This window comes from Pseudophryne corroboree, chromosome 5, assembly GCF_028390025.1.
Source record: "Pseudophryne corroboree isolate aPseCor3 chromosome 5, aPseCor3.hap2, whole genome shotgun sequence".
Taxonomy (NCBI): domain Eukaryota; kingdom Metazoa; phylum Chordata; class Amphibia; order Anura; family Myobatrachidae; genus Pseudophryne; species Pseudophryne corroboree.
Window position 1 is genome coordinate 324,355,826 of NC_086448.1, and position 27,049 is coordinate 324,382,874.

The 27,049-nt window shown below is 45.2% G+C and overlaps 1 protein-coding gene across 1 annotated transcript in view; it reads right to left on the minus strand.

Moving 5' to 3' along the window:
* Window positions 1–24,011, minus strand: part of SFRP4 (secreted frizzled related protein 4) — a 47,099-nt gene extending 23,088 nt beyond the window's left edge. Inside the window, exons 1-5 of the mRNA XM_063924889.1 lie at window positions 23,040–24,011; window positions 22,329–22,409; window positions 22,033–22,098; window positions 16,037–16,235; window positions 6,783–6,846 (exon numbers count right to left, since the gene is read on the minus strand). Coding sequence (XP_063780959.1) covers window positions 6,783–6,846; window positions 16,037–16,235; window positions 22,033–22,098; window positions 22,329–22,409; window positions 23,040–23,472 — 843 coding nt within the window. The 5' untranslated portion in view covers window positions 23,473–24,011. The remainder of the gene's footprint in view (window positions 1–6,782; window positions 6,847–16,036; window positions 16,236–22,032; window positions 22,099–22,328; window positions 22,410–23,039) is intronic.
* Window positions 24,012–27,049: the final 3,038 nt, after the last annotated feature.

The following is a 27,049-nucleotide window of genomic DNA, read 5'->3' on the forward strand; positions in this document are numbered from 1 at the left end:
TGTCGACCTTTTGACCCCGTCGACCTAATGCATGTGAACCATTAGTGGTCGACCTATTGACTATAGACATTGTTAGAGTAGATCTATAGACCGAATACCGATATAAATATATTACACACAGTGCTTTATAAAAAGAGTCAATAAGACTTTATGGGAGGGATTCAATTCTTTTCACCCCTTTCCACACACGTTCTGTTTCTGCCCTCATGGACGTTGTATCATTTCTTCAGCCGGAGTAGCGAGGCACCCAACCCTTTACACGGCTAAAACTGATTACTATGGGCGCAATATGCGCGATAACGGAGATCATTTTAGAAAGGAAATTGGGTGTGATATATCATTTGAATCTCACCCTATGATTTAGTTTTGTAAATACTACATTTCATTATTGATGTGACTACACACAAATGTTAAAGTATATATATATATATATATATATATATATATATACTTCTGTTATGTTACTGTTGAATTTGCTTTGTTCATGTTATGTTTGTTTCATTTGTTATAATAAATTTAAAAGAATATTCTAATTGTCTTTGGAGATTTTTTAGAGCATCACGCAGCCTATTCTACTATTGCATGTGGAGTTTGCACTTCCTCTTTAATGCTTTAATTAGCACCATAGGAGGCAATCAGTTTGTAAGTCTCTCAAATCTGGCTCAAGTATGTTCAGAATGTATTTACTGTACACCTTAAAATGCAAAAAGAAAATATGTCCCTACAGTGTCCCTACAGGTATAAAGGTCTCAGTTACAATAAAATATGTTCAGAAAAATAGGATTTATGTCTTACCTTGTTAAATCCTTTTCTTTGAGTCCATAGGGGGCACCGGACCAAAGGCTTAATGCTGGGTATAGGCTGTCTGAGAGCAGACAGGCACCAAAAGGGTTGCTTTTAAGTACCCAGCAGGCCTTGCCTCCCTATACCTCGCCCCCGCCGACAGGCCCGACAGTTTATTATAGCAAACCAGAAGCAGGAGTGGCAGAAAGAGGAAGGAAGAACACCTCACACAGAAGGACACTGCGATGAAGGATAGCACACAAACTACACAAGAACCCAATCCTGAAGGATAGGTGCGAAAGGGAGGGCGTCCGGTGCCCCCTATGGACTCAAAGAAAAGGATTTAACAATGTAAGACAAAAATCCGATTTTCTTTTTTGTCCACTAGGGGGCACCGGAACACAGGCTTAACCCTGGGACATCCTACAGTTGTCCCCACCCGGGCGGGAATGCTCCTGGACTGCATTCAGGACCCTTCGCCCCTAAGGCTGCGTCATATGACGCAAAGGTGTCGAACGCTTAAAATTTGATGAAAGTCTGGACAGAGGACCACATGGCAGCCTTACATAGCTGTTCAGCTGAGGCCCCATGCGAAGCTGCCCAGGAGGCACCCACAGCCCTTGTGGAATGAGCCTTGACCCCTGGAGGGGTAGGAAGGTTCGCCATGTAATAGATATGGTGAATAGTCAACCGCAGCCATCTGGCTAAGGTTTGTTTGGACGCTGGAGAACATCTTCTGCGAGCGTCCAACAAGATGAACAAGGAGTCCGAACGTCTGAGATCCTTGGTTTTGTCCACGTAGAGAAGAACTGCTCTATCGGGGTGACCGCCAGGATAAAGCACTGAGATTTGATAACCTGCGAGCTGAAGATACAGCCAATAGAAACAAGGTCTTCCAAGTGATCCACTTAAGGTCCGCTGTTTCCAGAGATTCGAAAGGAGGCTTCTGTAGAGACTTAAGGACCAGTGACAGATCCCAAGGGGCCACTGGAGCCACAAACGGTAGTTGAACGTATAGCACGCCTTAGAGGAATGTCTTGACATCCGGCCTTAGTGCCAGTTGTTGCTGGAACAGCACTGACAGTGCTGAAACCTGAACTTTTGGTGACAATAACCTGAGGCCTAAGTCCAGGCCAAATTGAAGAAACGACAACAAGCGAGTTGAAAGAGCGCGGATTAAAACCACGACTGGCACACCAAGAGAAATATATTTTTCCAAATCCGATGGTAGATCCTAGACGATGACGGTTTCCAGGCATTAATCATAGTCTTGATGACCCGCTTGGAAAATTCTTTAGTCTTTAGGACGGATGTCTCAATAGCCAGGCCGTCAAAGTGAGGCGTTGAGGATCGGGGTGTACACAGGGACATTGAGACAGACGGTCCGGGCGTAGAGGGAGGCGCCACAGTCTGTCTATGGACAGACTTAGCAGGTACGCTTACCATGGGCGACGTGGCCAGTCTGGAACTACCAGCATCATCTTGCTGCCTTCCAGTTTGAATTTCCTGAGTAGTCTGAGAATCATGGAGATTGGTGGAAAGACGTATATCAGGTGAAACGAACAATGAGCCGTGAGGGCGTCTACTAGACATGTCTGTGGATCTCTTGTCCGAGAGCTGAACTTGCTTATTTGGTTGTTGTGTTGGGATGCCATGAGGTCTATGTCCGTCATCCCCCACTTGGACACCAATTGTTCGAACACCTCTGGGTGTAGCATCCACTCCCCGGAGTGCACGTTAAATCCGCTTCCCAGTTGAGTACTCCTGGGATGAAGATTGCTGACAGAGCTGGAAGGTTTTGTTCTGCCCATTCAAATATCCTGGATACCTCTCGCATGGCTCCTCGACTGCGAGTGCCCCCTTGTCGATTGATGTAAGCTACTGCTGTCATGTTGTCCGACTGGACTTTGACTGGGTGACCCCTGAGCAGAGATCGTGCTGAGCGTAGTGTGTTGAGGATTGCCCTCAAATCCAGTACATTGAACGTGTGGGACTCCGAAACCGCTCGCCAGCCTCGAAGACTTGCATCTGTGGTGACCACTGTCCAGTGCTGAAGCCAAAAGGGGCGACCCTTGTCTAGGTTGTCCCAAAAGAGTTACCATATTAAGGACAGTCAAACCTCTGGAGAGAGTGTTATGATCTGTGATCAGATGTGGAGATGAGAACTGTTCCACTTGTGAAGAACTTCCAATTGTAGAGGACGAGAATGGAATTGCGCATACTCCACCATATCGAATGTTGCCACCATCGAGCCCAGTTCTCTCATGCAAGCATGGACTGAAACCGTGCGCTGATGGAGGAGTGTCTGAATTCTGGATTGAATGACCATGAGTTTTTCCAGTGGCAGAAATACTCGCTGTTCTGTGGAATTTGAGAGCGCCCCTAAGTGAAGGATTGTCCGAGAAGGCGTCAACAATGATTTTTTTCTAATTTATCCTCCAGCCATGAGTTTGTAACATCTCTATTGTTGACTGAATGTGAAGTGTAAGAGTCTGTTGCGATTGTCCTAGGAGTAGGAGATCGTCCAGGTAGGTCAGGATTCGGATTCCGCTGCGTCTGAGACGTGCTGCGATGACTGCCATAACTGTCATGAAGACTCTTGTAGCCATAGATAGACCAAATGGTGAGGCTCTGAATTGGAAATGTTTGTCCTGGACCGCAAACCTGAGAAACTTTTGATGACTTGGACGAATTGATATATATAAATATGCATCTTGTATGTCCAGGGATGCCATATAGTTTCCTGGTTTCAGCACCATGATGATCGTTCAGAGGGATTCCATGCGGAACTTGGGGACTTACAGGTAGAGGTTCAACTTCTTGAGGTTGAGAATAGGGTGGTAGGAACCGTCCGGTTTCGGGACCAGAAAGAGCGACGTGTAAAACCCCGTCCTCTCTAGTCCCGGGGTACCGGAACAATGACGTTGGAGTCGAGTAGAGAGCCGACTGATTTGTGTAGAGCCTCTGCCTCTCCGAGATCCCTCGGCATCTCCGTGGTGAAGAACCTGTGCGGGGGACGGTGCCAAAATGTCAAGGTGTATACTTGTGTCACGACTTCCCTGACCCAGGCGTCCGTCGTGATGTCCCACCACTTTGGAGCAAAAGACAGATGTTGGCCCCCCCACTCTGGGATCCCCCAGAGCAGGGCCCGCCCCATCACGCTGCAGGTTTGTCAGCTTGCTTGGTGGCTGGGCATCTCGTAGTCCAAGGTTGTTTTGAGCGAGGCTAGGTGGTCTTTGCTTGGGCCTGGTAACGGGAGGAGGCATGGCCCTTAGCTCGTCCCTGGACACGAAAGGCATGAAAGGTAGTTTTATGCTTGGGGGCTGCTGCTGATGGGAGAAAAGCTGTTTTAGCAGTAGCCAGCTGAGTGACAATATCGTTCAGTTCTTTCCCAAATAGGGTATCTGGTGCATATGGAAGAGCTTCTCCAAGAACGCAACCATAAGGATCGACTTGCTGCCACTGTAGAAGCAGAAACTTTAAATGTAAGCACGACCGTGTCTAGGGCTGCTTCCGACAGATATGCGGTTGCTCTTTGAATATGAGCTACCAGTGTCAGTAGTTGTTTCCTACTAACTGAGGAGGATAGGCCCTGTTGAAGCTGGTCAGCCCAACAGGAAACTGCTTTGGTTACCCATGCCGAAGCTAATGCCGTTCTGGTTATAGCTCCCGCATGGGAATATGCTGTCTTAAGAAAGGTATCTAATTTGTGATCCGTGGAATCTTTAAGAGATGAAGTATCCGGGATTGGGAGAACGGAGGAACGCTCTATGCGTGCTACATGCGCATCCACTGGTGGGGGAGTTTCCCACTTGGACCTCTCTTTAGCCGGGAATGGATAGAATGATTGATACCTTTTAGAGAGCTGAAACCATTTATCCGGATTAGCCCATGCTGCCTCCAGTAAATCTTCCAACTGTGCAGAGGGAGGAAACTGTGCTGAATCCTTTTTAGGCTTCTTAAAAACTGGAGTCTTAGAGGCTGGAGCAGGATCTATTTGCTCAATATCCAGTACCAGTCTCCCTTGTTTGACTAGGGCCTCTACTTCTGCTATAGAAAGAGAATCCTCTAGACCTGAAGCTGCGTCCGGATCAGATTCCCCTGACCTACTTTCTTGGTCAAAATTTGGGGTGTCTGAATCCGAACCCCCTTCTGAGTGTGGGGTAGAAGTTCCGCTAGAAGTGTGCATCAGCCTGGGACGCTTGCCTTATATCTACAAATTGTTGCATGGAAGCAGAGACCTGAGATAATCCCTGGACTGATTGTTCTAGAGTGTCAACCTATGGGGGATCCACCTGTGGGGGTGGATATATACATGACTGACCTTGTACCAAAGTTGACGTCGGTGCCATTTGCGGAGCCACCTACTGCATATTCAAACGGTTCACTAGTTGCGTCATAACCTGTGTCAGTGTGGTTGCCCACGCTGGATCCTGAGGAACCGGTGAAGGTGGGAGATCCTGTTGCGGTGGTACGACCACGCAGTCTCTGCATCTGCCAGTGTCCTGTGGATCCTGAGGAGGCAGAATAGCATAACATGCAGCACAAGTGGGAGGCTCAGGTGTGACCACCTTTTTGCCCCTGGATGTCATTGCACAATATACTGTAAAACAGCACTGTACATTTCCAAAGTGCCACTTAATTAGCAGCGGCCTGTCCCTGAGGAACCTATGCTGAATTAAGTCCTGGTATAAGAATCGTACAATCAAGTTTCACACAGTGTTAAAACACTCACACACACAGTTACTCAGCCACTTAAATGCAACATAACAAGAGGGGCCAAGCTACTCAACTGTCCTGTGATATCAGCAGGAAGGAGAAAATGACTGAACCCGGCTGCAGAAGCGGGGCACAGGGGAGACAGTGGCAAGACTCTCCTCTCTCATCAACGCCCAGCCAGTTTGTGCTCTAAAATGGCTGCCAAGCACCACCTACCCTGCTGGCTGATGCCCTGTTTGTATAGTGGAAAACAGGTGCAGCGCACTGGGCCTCCACTCATCTGCCCCCCCCCCCCACTGGCTCCCTTCAGCGGGAGGGGAACGCCGCATGTCGGAACCCGCTGCAGCTGTAAGGAAGGCTAATGCGCATGTTGGTAGCCTCCCCCAGTGGAAGACCCCGGCTCCATTATCGACGTTGCCACCGCGGAGTCCGGGTGCTGGAGCAGGCATGCTGGGCTCTGGTCGCTACACTGCACTGCTGAAGAAAAATTCTTACAGACAAAGTAACCATGGCTGTTTTAACAGCCATCTCTAAAAAACGGTGCTGCTCCTGAAGCACCAAAAGAAAAACCGGCGGGCTTGTCGGCGGGGGCGGGGTATAGGGAAGCAGGGCCTGCTGGGTACTTAAAAGTAACCCTTCTGGTGCCTGTCTGCTCCCAGCCAGCCTATACCCAGCGTTAAGCCTTTGGTCCAGTGCCCCCTAGTGGACGAAAAAGAAATCCTCTTGAACAATAAGGGTTTAAAACAATATAACAGATAAAGTCATAGGCGTTTCTATAATGGGTGCAGTGTGTGCAGAGCACACGGGCCCCTAGGTCTGGGGGGGCCCACACCATACACACTCCACCCATAAAATATACTTACCCCTCCGGAGTCCCGTGGCGGTCAAAAATCACTTGGAAAATGGCCACCGCGGTCATTTCCGAGTGATTTGCGCATGCGCACTGCAGGTGTTCCTGGGAACAAAGGGTGGGCGTCATGTTCCCGGAAACCTGAGCATGCGCAGTAGGCTCTGGCTTTAAGCCACAGTCTATTAACTGCTTGAGGGGGCCCGCGACGTGGCTGCATGCACGTCCCCTCCTCTCTTAAAACACCCTTGGATAAAGTAATGTAAATGAAAGGCACTGCAAAACTGTGCCCAGTGCCGGCCCCCTCGCACACCTCTAGATTTTGATTGGATGACTATTACTTATAGCAGTCACTATGATAATGAAGTAACAGATGTATATCACCTGAAAAATGGCCGGCATAATCATCACAGACTATAAACATATTCAGTACCTTGAATCTTTTGTTTAATTGGTCTTTCCATTTTTCAACCAAACAGCCATCAAGAAGCATCATCCTAGGAGTCAAAAATACTTTTGTAAAACACTTTACAGACAAATTAAATACTGACATTTTTATTACGTTTTTATTATTTTAATTATACCTCTACAAGATCCAAAGGATGCAACAGGGAGATGTCATTTGTACAGATCCTGAAAAAATGATAGTGTCCACCCAGGAGCAGGTGTGCCACAACTTTACTACTGCTAGAAAAACATCAAGAAACCTAATAAAAAACCTTTGCCATCTCATACATGAAGGTGTATCAGATTATAATAACTGATTTAGCATTACAAATCTTTGTAAACTGCTGAAAAAAATCAAAAACTTTTGGTAAATGGATACAGAAGTTATGTGTCATGTATGTTTCTTGACAATCAAACTAAGGGGTCTGGTATTATGAAGCCCCTAAAAGCCCTTTCTCTGGCAAAAAAAAAAAGTTTCTCCAGCGTTAAATATTTTTGGTGAAAGAAGCTTGTTAAGTAGGCCCGAAAAATATTGCAGTGTGCAGCAATAAAAAAATATTTGTTATTGGCCATATATCGATAAATAGCCCCTTAACTTTTATAGAACATATCTTTTTTTTTTGTGCATATAGAACATTTCTTTTTTGTGTGCATACAATTACAGATCAAGTGCACACACAGCTTCCCATTATCAATCTGAGTTTACACCACCAGTGCACTGAAAAAGTTCCCCTCCACTATTTGCATAATAAGGATGCCTCCAAATTTGCACTGTTTTTGGTTTTCCAGATGTTACCACATTATCTATATATCTCTATCACTGTTGAGAACTCAACAATCAACCCTACGCTGCCTAGATGCAGAGCCGGCCATAGGCATAGGCAAACTAGGCAATTGCCTAGGGCATTTGATATGCCTAGGGGCATCAGCAGCTTCTGCTGATTAAAATGATATGCAGCATGCCTATATTCTGTGTGTAGCATTTCATATGCAGATACAGCCACAGTCTCACACAGTATATAGGCATGCAGCATATCATTTTAATCAGTAGAAGCTGTTTGTGCATCCTAGCCACATAACGATGCAAATAAGATGCATTTTCATAAAAAAAGGTGCCTGACGTTAGCATTGAGGCAAGATGTATGAGGACACATCTGTATCCAAGCAGAGGCAGAGGTCACAGTGTTAGTGGCAGTGTGAGTGCTGTGTGCATGTGAGTGGGTTGGTTGTGCAGTAGTGTTCAGAATATGTGTAAGGAGCGTTATGTGTGTAAAGTAAAAATGCATTAATAATGTGCAACGTATGTGTAAGGGGCACTATGTGTGTCATTATATGTATAAGGGCATTAATAATCTGCGGCATATGTGTAACAGGGTACTACTGTATGTGTGTCATTGTGTGTATAGGGACACTAATAATGTGCAGCAAATGTGTAGGGGGCGCAATGTGTTTCATTATGTGTATAAGGGCATTAATAATGTGCGGCATATGTGTAAGGGACATTATGTGTAAAAGGGCATTAGTAAAGGTTGTCATAATGTGTAAGGCACATTATGTTTATAAGGACATTAATAATGTGTTGCATATGTGTAAGGGGCATTATGGTGTGGAATTATGTGTATAAATGCATTACTAATGTGTGGCATTATGTGCTCTACTATGTGGCATTGCACTACTGTGAATAAGGAGCAATTCAATGTGATGTATTGTGAATAAGGGGCTCTACTGTGAGGAGTAACATTTATAAGGTAAAGTAATACTACTGTGTGATGTAACGTGAATTATGGACACTATCGCATGATCAAATGTGAATAAAGTTGCACTACTGTGTGGCGTAATTTGAATTTGGGTTACTATTGTGTGGCCATGCCCCTTGCCAGCAAAAACACACCCCTTTTTGGGCTGTGCGCCAAATGTGTGAACTGTTCCTATTTAAGATATAGGGGGTTCAAACACCAAAATAAGGACTGCTATGGGTGAGGGGTGACAGTGCTGGGAAAGAGGTGCAAGCTCAGAGGCGGAACTAGCGGTGGTACTAGGGGGCACCAGCCAAAATCTTGCCTAGGGCATCATATTGGTTAGGGCCGGCTCTGCCTAGATGTCATACTTGACTCAGAACTGTCCTTTGCTCCACACATTCAATCTGTCTCAAAATCATGTTACATATCTAAAATACGACCATACCTTACACAAGATACTGCAAAAACTCTAATCCATGCTCTCATTATCTCCCGCATTGATTATTGCAATAGTCTTCTTACTGGTCTTACCAAAAAGAGTAGAAACAACAACAAAGAAACACCCAGCGCTTATTAGTAGCTATATACCTGCTGCTTTTCAGTGGGTATACTCCACCCAAAAACAGAAAAAAACAAAACCTAATATTGAAAAGCGCTGGTATAGAGCAACACAACAATGTATTATTTTGAAATATTTTACATTTATTCAAACAATCATAAAATAATATATATAAAATGACAATTCACTGGCCAGTGATAGCTAAATAAAATTACAACATATATCTTCCCATCAATATTTATGTTTCAATATGTTACTGAATCCATATAATGTAACAATAAAAGTTATTTTGTATCAAGCAACTGTTTCAGTATTCCATCATAATCAAATTCCAGACAGCTTATTTATGATTGAGCAGTGGTTAAAATCAATGCAGTTTATAGTACTTGCAGTGACTCATAAATGTTTATCCTTTGTGTATTTATTAATAGGGTTGATGTTATTTAGCCTCTATTTGAAGCTTCTCCAATGTCCTGTAGCTGTAAATGATTATCATGTGGAGTGGTTTATATTCGGATTCCCAGTTGGCAGGGCCGGCTCGAGGCATGTTCGACTCGAGCGGCCGCGCAGGGCGCCACCCTTAAAGGGCGCCGCGCGCTGGCGCCGCCATGTCGGAGCCTGGAGCCGGCCCTGATCTCCCCTGCTGTCCTCCCGGCTTCCGCTGTGTGCGCCGCCGCTGTGTGCGCTGTGCGGCGCCGGCGTCTGATGTCAGACACCGGCGCCGCACAGCGCGCACAGACAGCAGCGCGCACAGACAGCAGCGCGCACAGACAGCAGCGCGCACAGCAGCACTCCCCCTCCCGTCGGCACAGCAGGTACTGGGGGCATATGTGGCACTGTGGGGGGCATTTATCTGGCACTGTGGGGGCATATCTGCGCTGTGGGGGCATTTCTGTATCTGGCACTGTGGGGGCATTTCTGTATCTGGCACTGTGGGGGTATATCTGCACTGTGGGGGCACTTATTTATCTGGCACTGTGGGGGGGCATTTATTTATCTGGCACTGTGGGGGGCATTTATTTATCTGGCACTGTGGGGGCATATCTGGGACTGGGGGCATTTAATGTATCTGGCACTGTGGGGGCATATCTGGCACTGGGGGCATTAAGGTATCTCTCACTGTGGGGGCATATCTGGCACTGGGGGCATTAAGGTATCTGGCACTGTGGGGGCATATCTGGCACTGTGGGGGAATATCTGGCACTGGGGGGGCATATCTGGCACTGGGGGCATTAATGTATCTGACACTGTGGGGGGCAATAATGTATCTGGCACTGTGTGGGCACTTATGCATCTGGCACTGGGGGCATTTATGCATCTGGCAATGTGTGGGCATTTATGTATCTGGCACTGGGGGCATTTATGTATCTGGCCCTGTGGGGGCATATCTGGCACTGTGGGGGGCATTTTTATATCTGGCACTGTGGGGGCATTTTTATATCTGCCACTGTGGGGACATATCTGGCACTGTGTGGGCATTTTTATATCTGGCACTGTGGGGGCACTTATGTATCTTGCACTGTGTGGGCACTTATGTATCTGGCACTGTGGGGGCATTTATGTATCTGGCACTGTGGGGGGCATATCTGCACTGTGGGGGCATTTATGTATCTGGCACTTTGGGGGCATTTATGTATCTAAACTGTGGGTGCATATCTGGCACTGTGTGGCCATTTATGTAGCTGGCACTGCTGGGGGGCATGTCACGTGTAGCTGGCACTGCTGGGGGGGCATGTCACGTGTAGCTGGCACTGCTGGGGGGCATGTCACGTGTAGCTGGCACTGCTGGGGAGCATGTCACGTGTAGCTGGCACTGCTGGGGAGCATGTCACGTGTAGCTGGCACTGCTGGGGGGCATGTCACGTGTAGCTGGCACTGCTGGGGGGCATGTCATGTAGTGTTCCCGCTAGGCGTCTGTGGCTAGGCAATGTGTCTCAGTGCTCTCCCTGGTGCAATGTGTCTCAGTGGTGTGCCTGGCGCAAAGTGTATAGGAGGTTCTACCTGGTGCAGTGTGTATTAGCTGCACAACTGTGTGGTGTAATGCAAATTGCCACTATTATGTGGCCACGTACCTTCCCCACGAAGTAACTCCCCTTAATTTTTGCTGCGCGCCTTCGGCGCGCACTGTCCATGCTTTCACATATAGGTATGGGAACAACAAGCAGTATGTACATCATTTTGCCCTCCTAACTTAAAAATGTGCCCTCCCTGTGATCAGCACCATGCCCTAAAAAGTGAACACTATCATGTGTAGCTGGCACTGCTGCGGGGCATGTCATGTGTAGCTGGCACTGCTGCGGGGCATGTCATGTGTAGCTGGCACTGCTGCGGGGCATGTCATGTGTAGCTGGCACTGCTGGGGGGCATGTCATGTGTAGCTGGCACTGCACATTATGTGTATCTGGCACTATACTGGAGACATTGTGTGTAAGGAACACTACTGTGGCTATGTGTAAGGCTGCTAATTGTGTGAAAATATATTTATAGTTTGATGATATGAAGTTATGAGGCCACGCCCACTTTTCAAGAGGCCACACCCACTTTTCCGGGATCGCGTGCGCCGCGCGCATGGGGGGGGGTGGCGCTTTTACATTTTCTCGCTCAGGGTGCTAGTAGGCCTGGAGCCGGCCCTGCCAGTTGGTATACTGAGGTGCTTTCCTCTGTCTATCCAAGGATGTCTGCCAACCCTCAGTTAGAGATATCCATAATGACCTCCGGTTCCTCAATATGCATCAGGCACCCTAGTGCTTCTAGTGAGGGTTCAGAGGAGCGTTCTCTCTGTCCGTGTCTCCCCACTCGTAGCGGGCTCTGTCACGGTGGCTCACCTCCTTCCTCTCCCCGTGTGGAGGACCCGCCCTGTTGAGCACTTGATGTATGGCAAAAGGTCCCCACTTGCAGCGTGTGTGGAAGGCACCTGCCGCTCTGTGCAGAATCACGCCTTTAGAGCAATCACTGACCGGCTTCCAAAAGTGCAGTGTGTTGATGACGCGTTTCGTCGCCTACACCATCGGCGGCTTCCTCATATCAATACCCTATGTGATCCTTTCCTCTATTTATTCACCCAAAGCTCCAAACACAATTTTTGATCAAAATACATTTCCATCAGAAGAAGGAGGGGCCACACACATGGATACCAGGAAAACCAGAGGGGTTTCATGTCTGCAGCAAAACTAAGTGCAATACATGCCTTCATGCAGTCAGGAAATCTACTGAATTTAGGTCTTTTACCACTGGAGAAATTATCAGAATAAATAATTTTCTTAATTGTAGGTCCATGTTTGTCATGTATATGATAGAGTGTGGCTGGGGTAAATAGTACATTGGAAGGACAACGTAAATGCTGGACACACGTTTTATGGAGCATTTTCGTAATATCAGTAGGGGTATCAGGACTCATCTGCTCTCAAGCCATTTTTCATTATGTCAACAGCCCAATAGTACTAAGAATCTTACAGTCAAAGCAATAGAACAAATTAGTAGTACTAATAGGGGAGGAGATAGGTTTAATAGGTTATGTAAGAGGGAGGCGTTTTGGATTTACCGTTTAAATACTATGGTTCCCCATGGTCTTAATGACGCGGTAGAATTAAATCAAATATAGAGCGTAAAATCCTGATGCCCACACTGATGTTGTTAACATAATTGATTCTTGTGATGTAAGTTGAATAGATACAGTAACCTTTTTTGTGGTTTCGTGCAATCTATTATTGTCAGTGGTGGTGTAGATCCCCACTGTTTTTAAATGAAATGTATCTATGTCCTATTAGAATCTAGTTTGATTTGATGAATCTAGTCGTTTGTTGCCAATTATAATTGGGAATGACTTGGTACCTATAAGATTATGTAATATATTAATGATACATTATTAGAACCTTAGGAGAGTTGGCTAAAAGAGGCAAAATATGGGGTCATTCTGACCTGATCGTAGCTGTGCTAAATTTAGCACAGCTACGATCACTTACACTGACATGCGGGGGGACGCCCAGCACAGGGCTAGTCCGCCCTGCATGTCAGGCCGGCCGGCCTCCCCCCCGCACAAGTACAAAAGCATCGTACAGCGGCGATGCTTTTGTACTTGAAAAGTAACTCCCAGCCAGAGCAGCTCCTGAGGCTGGCTGGGAGTTACTCGTCGCTGCCCAGGTCGCAGCGGCTGTGTGTGACGTCACGCAGCCGCTGCGTCCCGCTCCCCGCACGGTCCAGCCACGCCTGCGTTGGCCGGACCGCGCCCATAAAATGACAGCCAAACGCCGCCATGCCTCCCCCTCCCGCCCAGCGACCACCTCTGCCTGTCAATCAGGCAGAGGCGATCGCTAGGCAATGACAGCCATCGGCTATCTCGTTTGCGCCGGTGCACTGTGGCACCGGCGCATGCCCACTTTGGACCTGGTCGCTGCACTTCGTTGAACGGCAGCGAGTGATCAGGTCAGAATGACCTCCTTTATCCTCTACAGATATCCATTCCTTTTTATCCTTATTAGCTGCTGTTTTTTTACTAATATTGCAGCTTTGGAATATAAATGTAATTGGTTTAAATTTTATTTATTAAGTGTTTTATGTATGGTTATTATAAGCAAAGGTTATTATGAGTGTTTTTTAAAATACCCAGGAAAAAGCTGAAAGTATTTAATTAAGCAACACAGGTGTTTGGAGCTTTGGGAGAATAAACAGAGGGAAGGAGCACATAGGGTATTGATCTGAGTAAGTTGCCGATGGTGTAGGCGACAAAACGCGTCATCAACACACTGCAAAGCACAGAGCGGCAGGTGCCTGCCACACACGCTGCAAGTGGGGACCTTTTGCCATACATCAAGCGCTCAACGGAGTGGGTCCTCCACACGGGGAGAGGAAGGAGGTGAGCCACCGTGACAGAGCCCGCTACGAGTGGGGACACACGGACAGAGAGAACGCTCATCCGAGCCCTCACTAGAAGCACTAGGGTGCCTGATGCATATTGAGGAACCGGAGGTCATTACGGATATCTCTGAGGGTTGGCGGACATCCTTGGATAGACAGAGGAAAGCACATCAGTATACCAACTGGGAATCCGGATATAAACCACTCCACATGATAATCATTTACAGCTACACGACATTGGATCAGCTTCAAATAGAGGGTAAATAACATCAACCCTATTAATAAATACACAAAGGATAAACATTTATGAGCCACTGCAAGTACTAAAAACTGCATTGATTTTAACCACTGCTCATTCATAAATGAGCTGTCTGGAATTTGATTATGATGGAATACTGCTTGATACAAAATAACTTTTATTGTTACATTATAAGTATTCAGTAACATACTGAATCATAAATATTGATGGGAAGATATATGTTGTAATTTTATTTAGCTATCACTGGCCGGTGAATTGTCATTTTATATATATTATTTTATGATTGTTTGAATACATTTAAAATAATTCAAAATAATACATTGTTGTGTTGCTCTATACCAGCGCTTTTCAATATTAGGTTTTGGTTTTACCAAAAAGAGACTCTCACCACTACAATCCATTCTGAATGTAGCTGCGAGGCTAATCTTCCATGCTTGACGTTCATTGTCTGCAGATCCGCTCTGTCAGTCCCTCCATTGGTTACTTGTATTCTACCGTATTCAATTTAAAATACTTTTACTCACACATAAGGCCATTAACCATACTACACCAATGTACATCTCTTCGCTCATCTCCCCTTTTCACAAGATCTACGTCTCTCATCCACAGTCATTAGTTGCTCTCATGCACGATTGCAGGACTTTCTTCGGGGTGCACCCACTCTGTGGAATGCCCTACCTTGTACAATAAGACTCTCCCTTAGTCTCCAAACCTTCAAACGTTCTCTGAAAACTCACCTCTTCAGGCTAGCTTATCACATTCCAGAACCGCTCACTCAACCTTCATAAGCTTTCCTATCCGATTATATCCCCACTGTACAGTCCGCACATATCCTCCACATATTTTCTCTTTCTTTCCTTTCCCTTCTTTCTGACCATGGTTCATCACTGCTGTGATGTGATATCATGCAACCCACCTAGAACCTTTGCAATCCAGTGGACAAATATGCAATAGATAGTGCCTTTCCTTGTGCATCAATGCCTATTTCCCTATAGATTGTAAGCTTGTGAGCAGGGCCTTCCTACCTCTATGACTGTTTATTATCCAGTTTTGTTTTATCATTGTGTCCAATTGTAAAGTACAACGAAATTTGCTGAGCTATAAAAGAAACTGTTAATAAATAAATAAATAAATATTATGTTTGCATTACTTCTGTATCCACTCAATATCCATCTAAATTCTATCTAAATGCATATCAATATAGCCCTTATATACAGTTTCTACACATAGCGACCTATTCTTTAACCTCAAAGGGCTCTAATTTCCTCTTTTTTTAAGTAATGGGTCCAGTCATCATTAGTGGCCATATGTGGTTGCTGCACAACTTTAACAAACTTTGATTTTGCTTGTAGGAACTGATGCCATCGTCAGATGGACTTAATTCCCTGAATCCGGCTCCTTCCTATTGGAAAAAAATCCAGAGTGCAAAAAGGGATCCATCTAGTGATCCTCTCTGTGAACTCAGGTCACCAATGCGCATATACACTGCCCGGTACTGCCCGGTAGTGTAAACTCTCACAGCTTGAAGTTAGCTGTGAAAGTGTAGGTGATAGAGATCATGGGATCGCCGCTTTTTGGAGCAGCTGTAATGCAATCGGAGTAATGCTGAATTGCTCTGGTATTTTAATATTCGCTGCCACAACTCACAGTAAGTTGGATACTTAATTACTTGTTATGAATATGCCTCATAAACACCAAGGAGCAAAAAAATGTAGGAGCCATGATTTCACAACCATTTAAACACATCTTTTGAAGATAGCTGGGCTTGCCTGTAACATGATCCCAATGAGCAGTAGACATTTGAGATTATATAAACTGACATTATGTACCTTGAACGCCACTGGTAACACATGATAAGCACATCTTGGTTGGGAAGTAAATGGGGACACTGGCAAGATGAATTGGTAATTAGAGGAACTTGGGATCTGTGGATCATTGATGAAGACTTCAGTGTCTCTCTGACTTGAACTACTGTGGTTATTTCGTTACAGTTGCTTCTGGTGACGCTTTTAACTTTTGCATGGATTACTGGAAAGTAGACAATAAAAATGACATGTAAAATAACTGTAAGTAATATCCGTATAAGTATTGTGCACTGATTTGTAAACTTGTATAGTATAAGAAACAATGCAGCCACCACTGTAAATCATTACAGGTGTTAGAAATCAATTCGGATTTTAGTGATCAGAAGTACTTCTCATTGACTTTTAAGCCATATAATGTATAGTAGGGATTACATATTTTCTCACATATCCTTTAAAAAAAATAAAACCTACAACCATTTTTTAGAATCAAATATACCCACTTCCCACTGAGCGAAAAAAAACAGGGATATTGCCTGGGCGACTTGGTTCTGGCTCAGTGTGAAAGGGTCTACTTAGCACTCTGCTGATGCTGGGTAGGTGAGTCAGAGAAATTCAACATGTTGGATTTCCCTAACTCGCCAATTCCAACCAAAAAATTATCAGGGTCGGCGAGTTGGGGAATTTTAACATTTGGAATTTCTCTGATTCCTTGGCAGATCACTGACCAGCAAATCATACTGCCAATCGGATCAGAAGAACGGAAATAGGGGATGTAGATGCATGGCTTGCATTAGTCACATTTCTTGTCTGCCCCCAACTCAGAATACAGCAGGTAGCAAAACACTAATTTTTTTATACGGACACATTTTATGTTTGTGTTTAACTTTGAATGAAGTCCGAGTCAATGCTGGATACAAAATCTGTCCTTGCTGAACCAATATTTATATTCAAGATACAAGACATAACCAGTTGTAAACAACTTAAACAGTAAATCAATAACCGCAGATGTGACACAAAGGCCTATCACTGTTCCTTAGGGTGGTTGTCTATGATCCACTTTAAATTTTGTGTAAAACTAAATAATTAACTTATTACATTTTACTGCACAAGTATCTACCTTTCTAAAAGATCTATTTCAAAAACATAATTTTAAATTGAGTAATTTCTATAAGGTTTTGCTCAATAACGTAATATACTTAACTTGTAGCCAACAATGAAGTAATAAATGGGATTAATATAATTTTAATTCTAAACAGAACCAAGGATTCCTGCGCAGTTGCTCATCCAATCAGCAGCCTGCTTCTAGGAACCCTCCGCCAGAAATGGCTGCTGTGCTTGACATTCAGCGTGGCTGCGCATGCGCAGAAATCCCGGAACCACACTCGGCACATCGCAGGGACAGCATACTTCGGAGTCCCTGTCCCCGCCTGTGCCAAGTGATACATTCACCCGATGTGATCACATTCTGCAATGCGATCTTAAGCGCTAATACGATCAATGATAATTAGGCCCCTGCAGTATATTATAAAATAATTACAGAAAATTTCATGACACAAATAAAAACATACAAAAAAATCCAAAAATAATCTTACTAATATGGCTAATGAAGGATTAAATTGAAAAGTAAAGGCAAAACAAATGTTTACAGTACAAATATATTTATAGTCAAAACAAATATTTGTCTAATGAACTCTTCAAAATCAGAACAGCTCCCTGACCGCTGACATGGGAACATCTACTGCATTGGAAAGGAAGTTCAGATGCATTAACAAGCTGTCTCACTATTGTTACATACAGTAACTGTTGTACAGTGTCGGACTGGGGCATGAAGGGCCCACCGGGGGAATGCAGTGGTAGGGGGCCATGTTTAGGGGTGTGGCCACTCTCCAGAGGGGGGGTGTCCAGCCTCCACAGAGGCTTGGCTAACCATTAGAGAGTGCGTAGTCTGGGCCCCTTGATATATTTATATAGTAAATACTGCTAGTGCATGCATGATAATGTACCAGATTATAACAGCAATGCACTGTAGAAAATACATCATAGTCCTGTGCAGTATAAGGTAACACATGTAATGTATAATTCAAGTGCACAGTCTGGAACCTTGATCCCTAGAGGGGAAGGTGGGACCCCCAGGCAGTGGGGCCCACTGGTGGTTTCCCCTGTACCGCTGTGGGCCAGTCCAACACTGCTGTTGTCAGTGGCGGAACTAGCAAGCGGTGGGCCCAGGTGCGACAAAATGCTTTGGGCGCCCCCCCCTCCATCCCATCCAAGTCCACCCCCTCACCCCTGGAGAGGATCTGGTGAGGGGGACCTGCTCAGGGCCAGAGAAATGGATACCTAGCAACAGTGCCGTAACTAGACATTTTAGCACTGTGTGCAAGAAACGGCATCGGAGCCCCACCCCTGCATGCAAAACAGGGGCAGTGCGCGCCGTAGGCGCGCGCAAAAATACATAGTGGCGTGGCTTCGCGGGGAAGGGGTGTGGCCACAAAATAATACCAATTCCTAAAACATTGCACAGTAGTCTCCATTCTTCAAATTACGCCGCACAGTAGCACCACTACACCAGGTAGAGACCCTTTTACACCTTACAGCGAACAGATTCCTCTTTTTACACATTACGGCAGACAGCGTCCCCTTTTTACACATTACGGCAGACAGCGTCCCCCTTTTTATACATAACGGCAGACAGCGTCCCCTTTTTACACATAACGGCAGACAGCGTGCCCTTGTTACACATAGCGGCAGACAGCGTGCACTTTTTACACATTGCGGCAGACAGCGTACACTTTTTACACATAACGGCAGACAGCGTGCCCTTGTTAAACATAGCGGCAGACAGCGTACACTTTTTACACATAACGGCAGACAGCGTCCCCCTTTTTACACATTACGGCAGACAGCGTCCCCTTTTTACACATTACGGCAGACAGCGTACACTTTTTACACATAACGGCAAACAACGTACACTTTTTACACATAGCGGCAGACAGCGTGCCCTTGTTACACATTACGGCAGACAGCGTGCCCTTGTTACACATTACGGCAGACAGCGTGCCCTTGTTACACATTACGGCAGACAGCGTGCCCTTGTTACACATTACGGCAGACAGCGTGCCCTTGTTACACATTACGGCAGGCAGATTCCCCCTTTTTACACGTTGCGGCAGGCAGTCCCCCGTTTTTACACATTGCGGCAGGCAGATTCTCCCTTTTTACACATAGCGGCAGGCAGATTCCCCATTTTTACACATTGCGGCAGGCAGATTCCCCATTTTTACACATTGCGGCAGGCAGTCCCCCCTTTTTACACATTGCGGCAGGCAGTCCCCCATTTTTACACGTTGCGGCAGGCAGTCCCCCGTTTTTACACATTGCGGCAGGCAGATTCCCCATTTTTACACATTACGGCAGGCAGATTCTCCCTTTTTACACATAGCGGCAGGCAGATTCCCCATTTTTACACATTGCGGCAGGCAGATTCCCCATTTTTACACATTGCGGCAGGCAGTCCCCCCTTTTTACACATTGCGGCAGGCAGTCCCCCATTTTTACACATAGCGGCAGGCAGTCCACCCTTTTTACACATTGCGGTAGGCAGTCCCCCATTTTTACACATAGCGGCAGGCAGTCCCAACAAATAAAGAAAGAGACAGAAAGAAATAAAGAAAGAAAGAAAGAAAGAAAGAAAGAAAGAAAGAAAGAAAGAAAGAAAGAAAGAAAGAAAGTAGAATCATACTTACCCTCTCCGCTGGCTCAGGCTCCTCGTGCAGCTTGACGATTCCCGGGCAGTAGACGAGGTGGAGGAGGGAGCCACAGCAGCGCTGTGTTATTGGTGGAGGTGCTGCTGCTGCTGCCCCCCTGCTTCACTATAGGCTGTTCTCGGAAGACAGCCTATAGTGAAGCAGAGGGGCAGCAGCAGCAGCGCCTCCACCAGTAACAAAGCGCTGCTGCGGCTCCCTCCTTCACCTCCGTCCTCCTCCTTCCCCCGTCCTGCTCTTCTCCTCTGTTTGCGGCTGTGCGCTGCGGGCAGCGGTTGACCGCAGCGCACAGCGGCATGTAATGAGTCAGTTTGACTCATTACATGCTTTGGCCCCTGGACAGAGGCGGGCCCCAGTGCAACGCACTGCTTGCCCTGCCGGTAGTTCCGCCTCTGGCTGTTGTATGCTTCTTTGCAAGAAGTTTTACTTTTGATTATAGACAAATGGATATATTGGACAACGCAAGTAATTTGTACAACTTACGGAATCAAGTATGACTTTTACTCATTCCCTCGTAAAATAAAGAGGCGTGTTTTTCGTAAATTCAAAATCACAATAAGGTGGATTAAATTGGTCGTTATTCAAACTCTCTAATAATGCTACAAAGCAATTTCTCGATGTTAGCGTCCCTTCATGCTTTCATGTACACTTCCCATAAAGATCAGTCGACACTATTTCACATTATTCAATTAACCGTGGGTTCCCATAGCAGCCTCATGCAATGTATGCATTTATGGGTTTGGCAGTACATTGCATATAACCAGGGGCAGATTTAGGGGTCATGGCTGTCCCCTCTGCCTAATTTTACTAGAACATTTTGGTCTGACAGTACTAAAACAAGCATCCAAGTACCGCCCCCAAACAAGTGCTGCCCCTAGGCACGTGCCACATGTGCCTAATGGGAAATTCACCACTGCTAATAGCTAGATTTTAGTACCATATTATCCTACAGAAGTACATTACACAATACTCCTATGGGACTTTACACCTAATTTAATCTTCCCCAATGTTCAAGTTGCAGTCACCAAAAAAAACAAAACAGATGGAAATCACAAGCTTTCAATCTGACTCTCCTGCAATGCTATTTCAGTGGATTAAACAGTAAGACTGATTATGAAAATGTAACATGGAAAGATCTTCAGCACCTGCATGCATGGCTGTCGGGCTGACCGGCTGTTTACCTGCTTTCACACTGCAAACAATGCTTCATCAGACTAAAATAGGCCTGGACAACACGTAGCAATCCAATAGGCCTGAATCACAAGAAGTCCCAGCATGCTCTGTCAGATGATAACTGGCAGGGTATGCTGTGACTTGTAGTTTCACAACGACGATGATAGGAATACATACAATATACCGGCTGTCAGGATGCGGGCTCCCAGTATCCTGACAGCGGCATCCCTGCAGAGGGCAGCGAGCGCAGAGAGTACCTTCGCGGGCTAGCTGTGCTTGCCACGCATCGGGCCTGATGGCGAGCCACCACTCGTGTAGGAGGACGGGACTGCGGCCGGGATTCCGACTGCTGGCATTTAGCCGCCTGTCTCAGGGTGGTCATTCCGAGTTGTTCGCTCATTATTATTTTTTTGCAACGGAGCGATTAGTCGCTAATGCGCATGCGCAATGTCCGCAGTGCGACTGCGCCAAGTAAATTTGCTATTAAGTTAGGTATTTTACTCATTACAAGGTTTTTTCTTCATTCTGGTGATCGCGTAGTGTGATTGACAGGAAGTGGGTGTTTCTGGGCGGAAACTGGCCGTTTTATGGGTGTGTTTGAAAAAACGCTGCCGTTTCTGGGAAAAACGCGGGAGTGGCTGGAGAAACGGGGTAGTGTCTGGGTGAACGCTGGGTGTGTTTGTGATGTCAAACCAGGAACGAAACTGACTGAACTGATCGCAGTGGCAGAGTAAGTCTGGAGCTACTCAGAAACTGCTAAGAAGTGTCTATTCGCAATTCTGCTAATCTTTCGTTCGCAAATCTACTATGCTAAGATTCACTCCCAGTAGGCGGCGGCTTAGCGTGTGCAAAGCTGCTAAAAGCAGCTTGCGAGCGAACAACTCGGAATGAGGGCCCAAGTCCGGTGTCGAGATACTGAACGCAGGGATTCTGTCAGGCAGTATATTAACTGCATACCAGATGATATTTATCAGGATTTATACCCAATATAACAAACGTCATCGCTTTCCTGAAATACTCTATTATCCTATTTTTTGTCTCTGCATGTAACTGTATTCATATCAAATGGTTCTGTAAGTCACTTACCATAGCTGTAATTTTTTGCCAGGTACATTGTTAGGGTAGGTTTAATTGTTGTGCATTTGCAACGATCTGTAAAGATAAAAGACACGTCCTTACAGTAGCAAAATGAAACATCCATGAGTTAAATGCTACTTAAGAAATGAAAAAAATAATGTATTTTTCACAGCTAGACGAGAGTGACTTTTAAATGATGAAATAAGTTGTCCGGTTTATACTAGGCACATCTGACAGGCCTGCATGTGGTACAAATTAGGATAAATAATACTGTATCAGTTATCACAAGAAAATACAGACTTTACCCATGTTTAAACTTTTGCAGTGATTCATTCTTGGTCTTTCTGGGACTATGACATCTTGTGTAAACTCCATCCACTTTATATCTAAAAAGAACAAGCCATCATTTGCCAATGAAAATAACTGCACCATGCCAAACACACCAGGAGTAACATGAGTCTTTAAATACACCTCTTGAACCGGACAAGATGATTTCTCCACATCTGCAATATAAATACTTTTAGTAGTCTTAAATAAATCTTTCTTAGGAACTTGTGTTTTTCATGGCTGTATTACATTATTGTTTTAATAACACATTTTTTTAATTTCAATAAAGTTGCATAACTATATAAAGGAAACCATTACACGAGTGTTCCAATTGTAGGTGTCCAAACTAAACAAAAATAAAACCAAAAAAAACTTGATGGTCCAAACAATTTCCTTTTTAGCTGGTCCAGTTATTTAAACAGGTGCTAAAGTCATTTCCTCTCATTAGCACACACAGGAATATATGTTTCTTAGCATGCAGAACTGAAAGTGAGATACAAAGTAACTGTCGTTTATTTTTCATTCATCTTATCTTAAAAAAAAAAATGTTGTATAGTCCACAAAAACTATTATTACTTCTATGTTACTTATCACAAATGCATTAAATATTAGTAAAAGTATTAGCTGGAACATTTGGTTTTTAAATAGTGAAATCAGTTACAGTCCCAATGATAGAATATTTACAGTACCTTCAGGGATATCAGTAACTATGGCTTCAGGAGCAATGCACACTCCACGGTCATAGACTGGAAGGTCATCACATGCCAGGTTGTCTGGCCAGCTGTGGTTGTATCTCTTCATGATGGGCTCACATCCATCCTTAGCTCTTTGGCATACTGACTTACAAGGTTTAATTGGGTCATGAAGGAACTCCAGGGTGCAAATAGGTGCATACATGGCACACAGAAAGAAGCTCAGCACAGGGCTGCACTTGATGTCCACCAGCTCCTGGTATTGTTCTATGGCCAGAATAGCGTTCTCCTGAGTGCTGTGGTGCAGGTGGTTTGGCATCCTGGTGATATTCCAAGGCATGTCTCTGCACAGGGGGATTCTGACGGTCTCACAGGGGGCAGAGTGGGTTCCCATCGCCAATGCACAAAGGACAGCTACAACCAGCAGCATCTCTGCAGTGGATCTTCTGTGCTTCTAATGATTACTAGCTCAGGTTGAGGTCTGGCCAGGTTAGTTATAGGAGATAATTCTTAGCTTGATGAGAACATGGAAATAGCGATGCCAGGCAGTCCTTAGTAGATTACAGGCTGAGAAACCTTTTCCCTCCAGCTTCCCAGGCTCCACTGCAGATAAGCGTGGACATTGTACAGCCACCTTTATAGCAGTGCCACCAGTGACGTGCAGCACTTCTACTTCTTAGATGACTGCATAATTCCGTTTTCCCTTTGTCAGACACAATTACATCATCCCTATCCTTTACTCCCAGGGCGATATCACAACATTCACTTTGTTGTCAAAGATAAATTGGAGCCTCCTCCTAACTTTCTATCGTTCGTGGTGCAGCAATAACAGAGGTGCCTCTGCCACCTGCCCCAGCTCTGCAGATCTTACACCAGCTGGGGAGAAGTTTAGGAGAAGAAAGTGATGCTATAATAGCAGAGCATATAATATCAGCTCGCAGCGCTCTCTCCTCCCTCTCCTCGCTTATAGCGGGCCGGGCAGCATGTGCTGCTGTGTAATGTCTCTCGTTCTTCATACCCCGCTCTACCACAAGAGGGACGTGCAGCCGCTGCTGATATACTGTACACATTATAGATGGCAAGCTCATCTGCTGCTCTACGCTATGAGCATATACTGTACCGATTTTTGTCATTTCAAGGACATTCAGACAGGTTGTAAATTAGCAATTCTGCTGTCTTAATGGACCTCTTATAAAACTTAATATTAAATATAAATATAAAGCTTAATATATATTATATTAAAGCTTAATATAAAGCTTAATATTAAAATGATGCTGCTATGTAATAAGAACTGTGTTATATATATATATATATATATATATATATATACATATCTATATATATATATATATACATATATATATACAGTGGTTGAAGTGGGGCGGTATACGGCGGTATGGTATACTGCCACTTCCACTGACCTGGAAATGCGGAACTGAAAGTGCAGTAGGAGGCAAGGGAAGTGGCCATCCTGCTGCACATGTTGCTCCCCGTCCCTGTGCGGCGGCCGGTGGCTGTGTAGAGCGCTGTACTAGCTAACAGCCACCCACGCCAGCCGCCCACCGCACGCTGCTCACCGCCGCCAGCCACCAGCTGCCCGCCACTCACTGCCGCCAGCCGCCAGCAGCCCACCGCACACTGCCACCAGCCGCCCGCCGCTCACCGCCGCCAGCAGCCCACCGCTCACCGCTGCCAGCCACCAGCAACAAATGAGGTAATGTTCCCCTGCAGTCACCTCTCTCCCTGTCGTTACGGTCCCTGTCCCTACTGTCGCTCTCTCTCTCCCTGCTGTCACTGTCATCACTCTCTCTCCCTGTCGACACTCTCCCTGTCGTTACTCTCTCTCCCTGTCGTCACTGTCGTCACTCTCTCTGCCTGTCATCACTCTCTCTCCCTGTCATCACTGTCGTCACTCTCTCTCCCTGTCATCACTCTCTCTCCCTGTCGTCACTGTCATTATTCTCTCTCCCTGTCGTCACGCTCTCTCCCTGTCATCAGTCTCTCCCTGTTGTCACTCTCTCTCCCTGTCGTCACTCTCTCTCCCTGTCGTCACTGTCGTCACTCTCTCTCCCTGTCGCCACTCTCTCTCCCTGTCACCACTCTCTCTCCCTGTCATCACTGTTGTCACTCTCTCTCTCCCTGTCGTCACTCTCTCTCTCCCTGTCATCACTCTCTCTCTCCCTGTCGTCACTCTCTCTCTCTCCCTGTCGTCACTCTGGCTGTCCCTGCTGTCACAATTTCAGCTCATTCAGTGTGCTACAATGTGAATTTCGGCTCATTCAATGTGCTATAATGTGAATTTTGGCTCCTTCAGTGTGCTATAATGTGAATTTTGGCTCCTTCAGTGTGCTACAATGTGAATTTTAGCTCTTTCAGTGTGCTACAAAGTGAATTTCGGTTCATTCAGTGTGCTACAATGTGAATTTCGGCTCCTTCAATGTGCTACAATGTGAATTTCGGCTCATTCAGTGTGCTACAATGTGAATTTCGGCTCGTACCGTGTGCTACAATGTGAATTTCAGCTCGTACCGTGTGCTATAAGGTGAAAGGGGCACCAGTACTAGATGGTATAAGGGGTTCTACTACACTGGACACGCCCCCTTTTGGGTGGCCACGTCCCTTTTTGGGCGACCTTCGGCACGCGCATAATTACGTCCTTGACATTTGCATACCCCCACTTCAAAATTTCCACTTCGACCACTGTATATATATATATATACATATATATATATATATATATAGATATACATATATATGTATACATATATATATATAGATATATAGATATATATACATACATATGTATATATATATAGATATATATATATATATATATACACACACACACACACACACACACACACACACACACACACACACACACAATGGTGGCCAAAATTGCGGAAACTTTTTGAAATTTTAATGTTTTTCAACTTTGAATGCTTATAAAAACGGTTTCACTTCACGCAGCGCAATGATTCATACATCGAATGAAAGAAAATTTAATGCTGAATTCAACACAATATACAGAGGTCAAATATTTGCATTACAAGGGAAGTTATGCTACTTTCAGTCAGACAAAGAAGCACAGATGCGTGAGATTCAAGAAGCAGATTGTACTAACAGCTACTACCAGCCAATCGGAATCGTCGTTCTGACAACCAATCAGCTGTCGTTTATGAGCAGGTGCAAGGTCATGTTCAAAGGTGGGAAAGGTCAGTTTGGCTGTTTCATTTTGCAGAATAAAGTTGGTTACTGAAGTGTAATTACGGTTGGGTGTTTGTGTGTATTGTTTAGTGCTATTGATGGTGTAAAAATAAATACAACAATGTTGTCCAGGCAAAGTGGTGACTGCCCACCCAGGAAGAGATCCAGGATTGTGGTGTTACGTGAAAATGGTCTTTTTCGTATGCAGCAATTGTGAGAGAAGTTGGTGGGAATGTGACAACATCAGGAGTACGAAAGTTTTGTTTACGCTATCAGGAAACACAACCTGTACAAAACAAAGAAGGAAAAGGCCAGAAAAAGTGCACAACAGATGTTGAAGATAGGAGAATAAAACAGATGGACGTCATCTGCGGCCATTAGCAGTGAACTGAGTGCAACTGGTGTTTTTGTCAGTACAAGAACAATACGGAGAAGACTAACGGAGGTTGACCTAAAAGGCAGGATTCCCTGAAAAAAACATTTCTGAATAAAAAGCAGCGGCAGAAACGAATACAGTGGGCAAAAGAACACATTGCATGGACAGAAGGTCAGTGGAAGTGATATGGAGAGACAAAACTAAGATATCGATATTTGGTAGTGATGGGAGAAAATATGTGAGATGTTGCATCGGGGAAGAGGTAGATCCAGATTGCATTCAAGCGACAACAAAGAATCCTAGAAGTGTTATGATCTGGGCATGTATGACAGCAGATTCTGTAGGCCGCCTTCATATCATAGATGGCACACTGAACAGCAGAAAGTACACTGATACCATCCTACAATGAAAACTTCTACCTTCT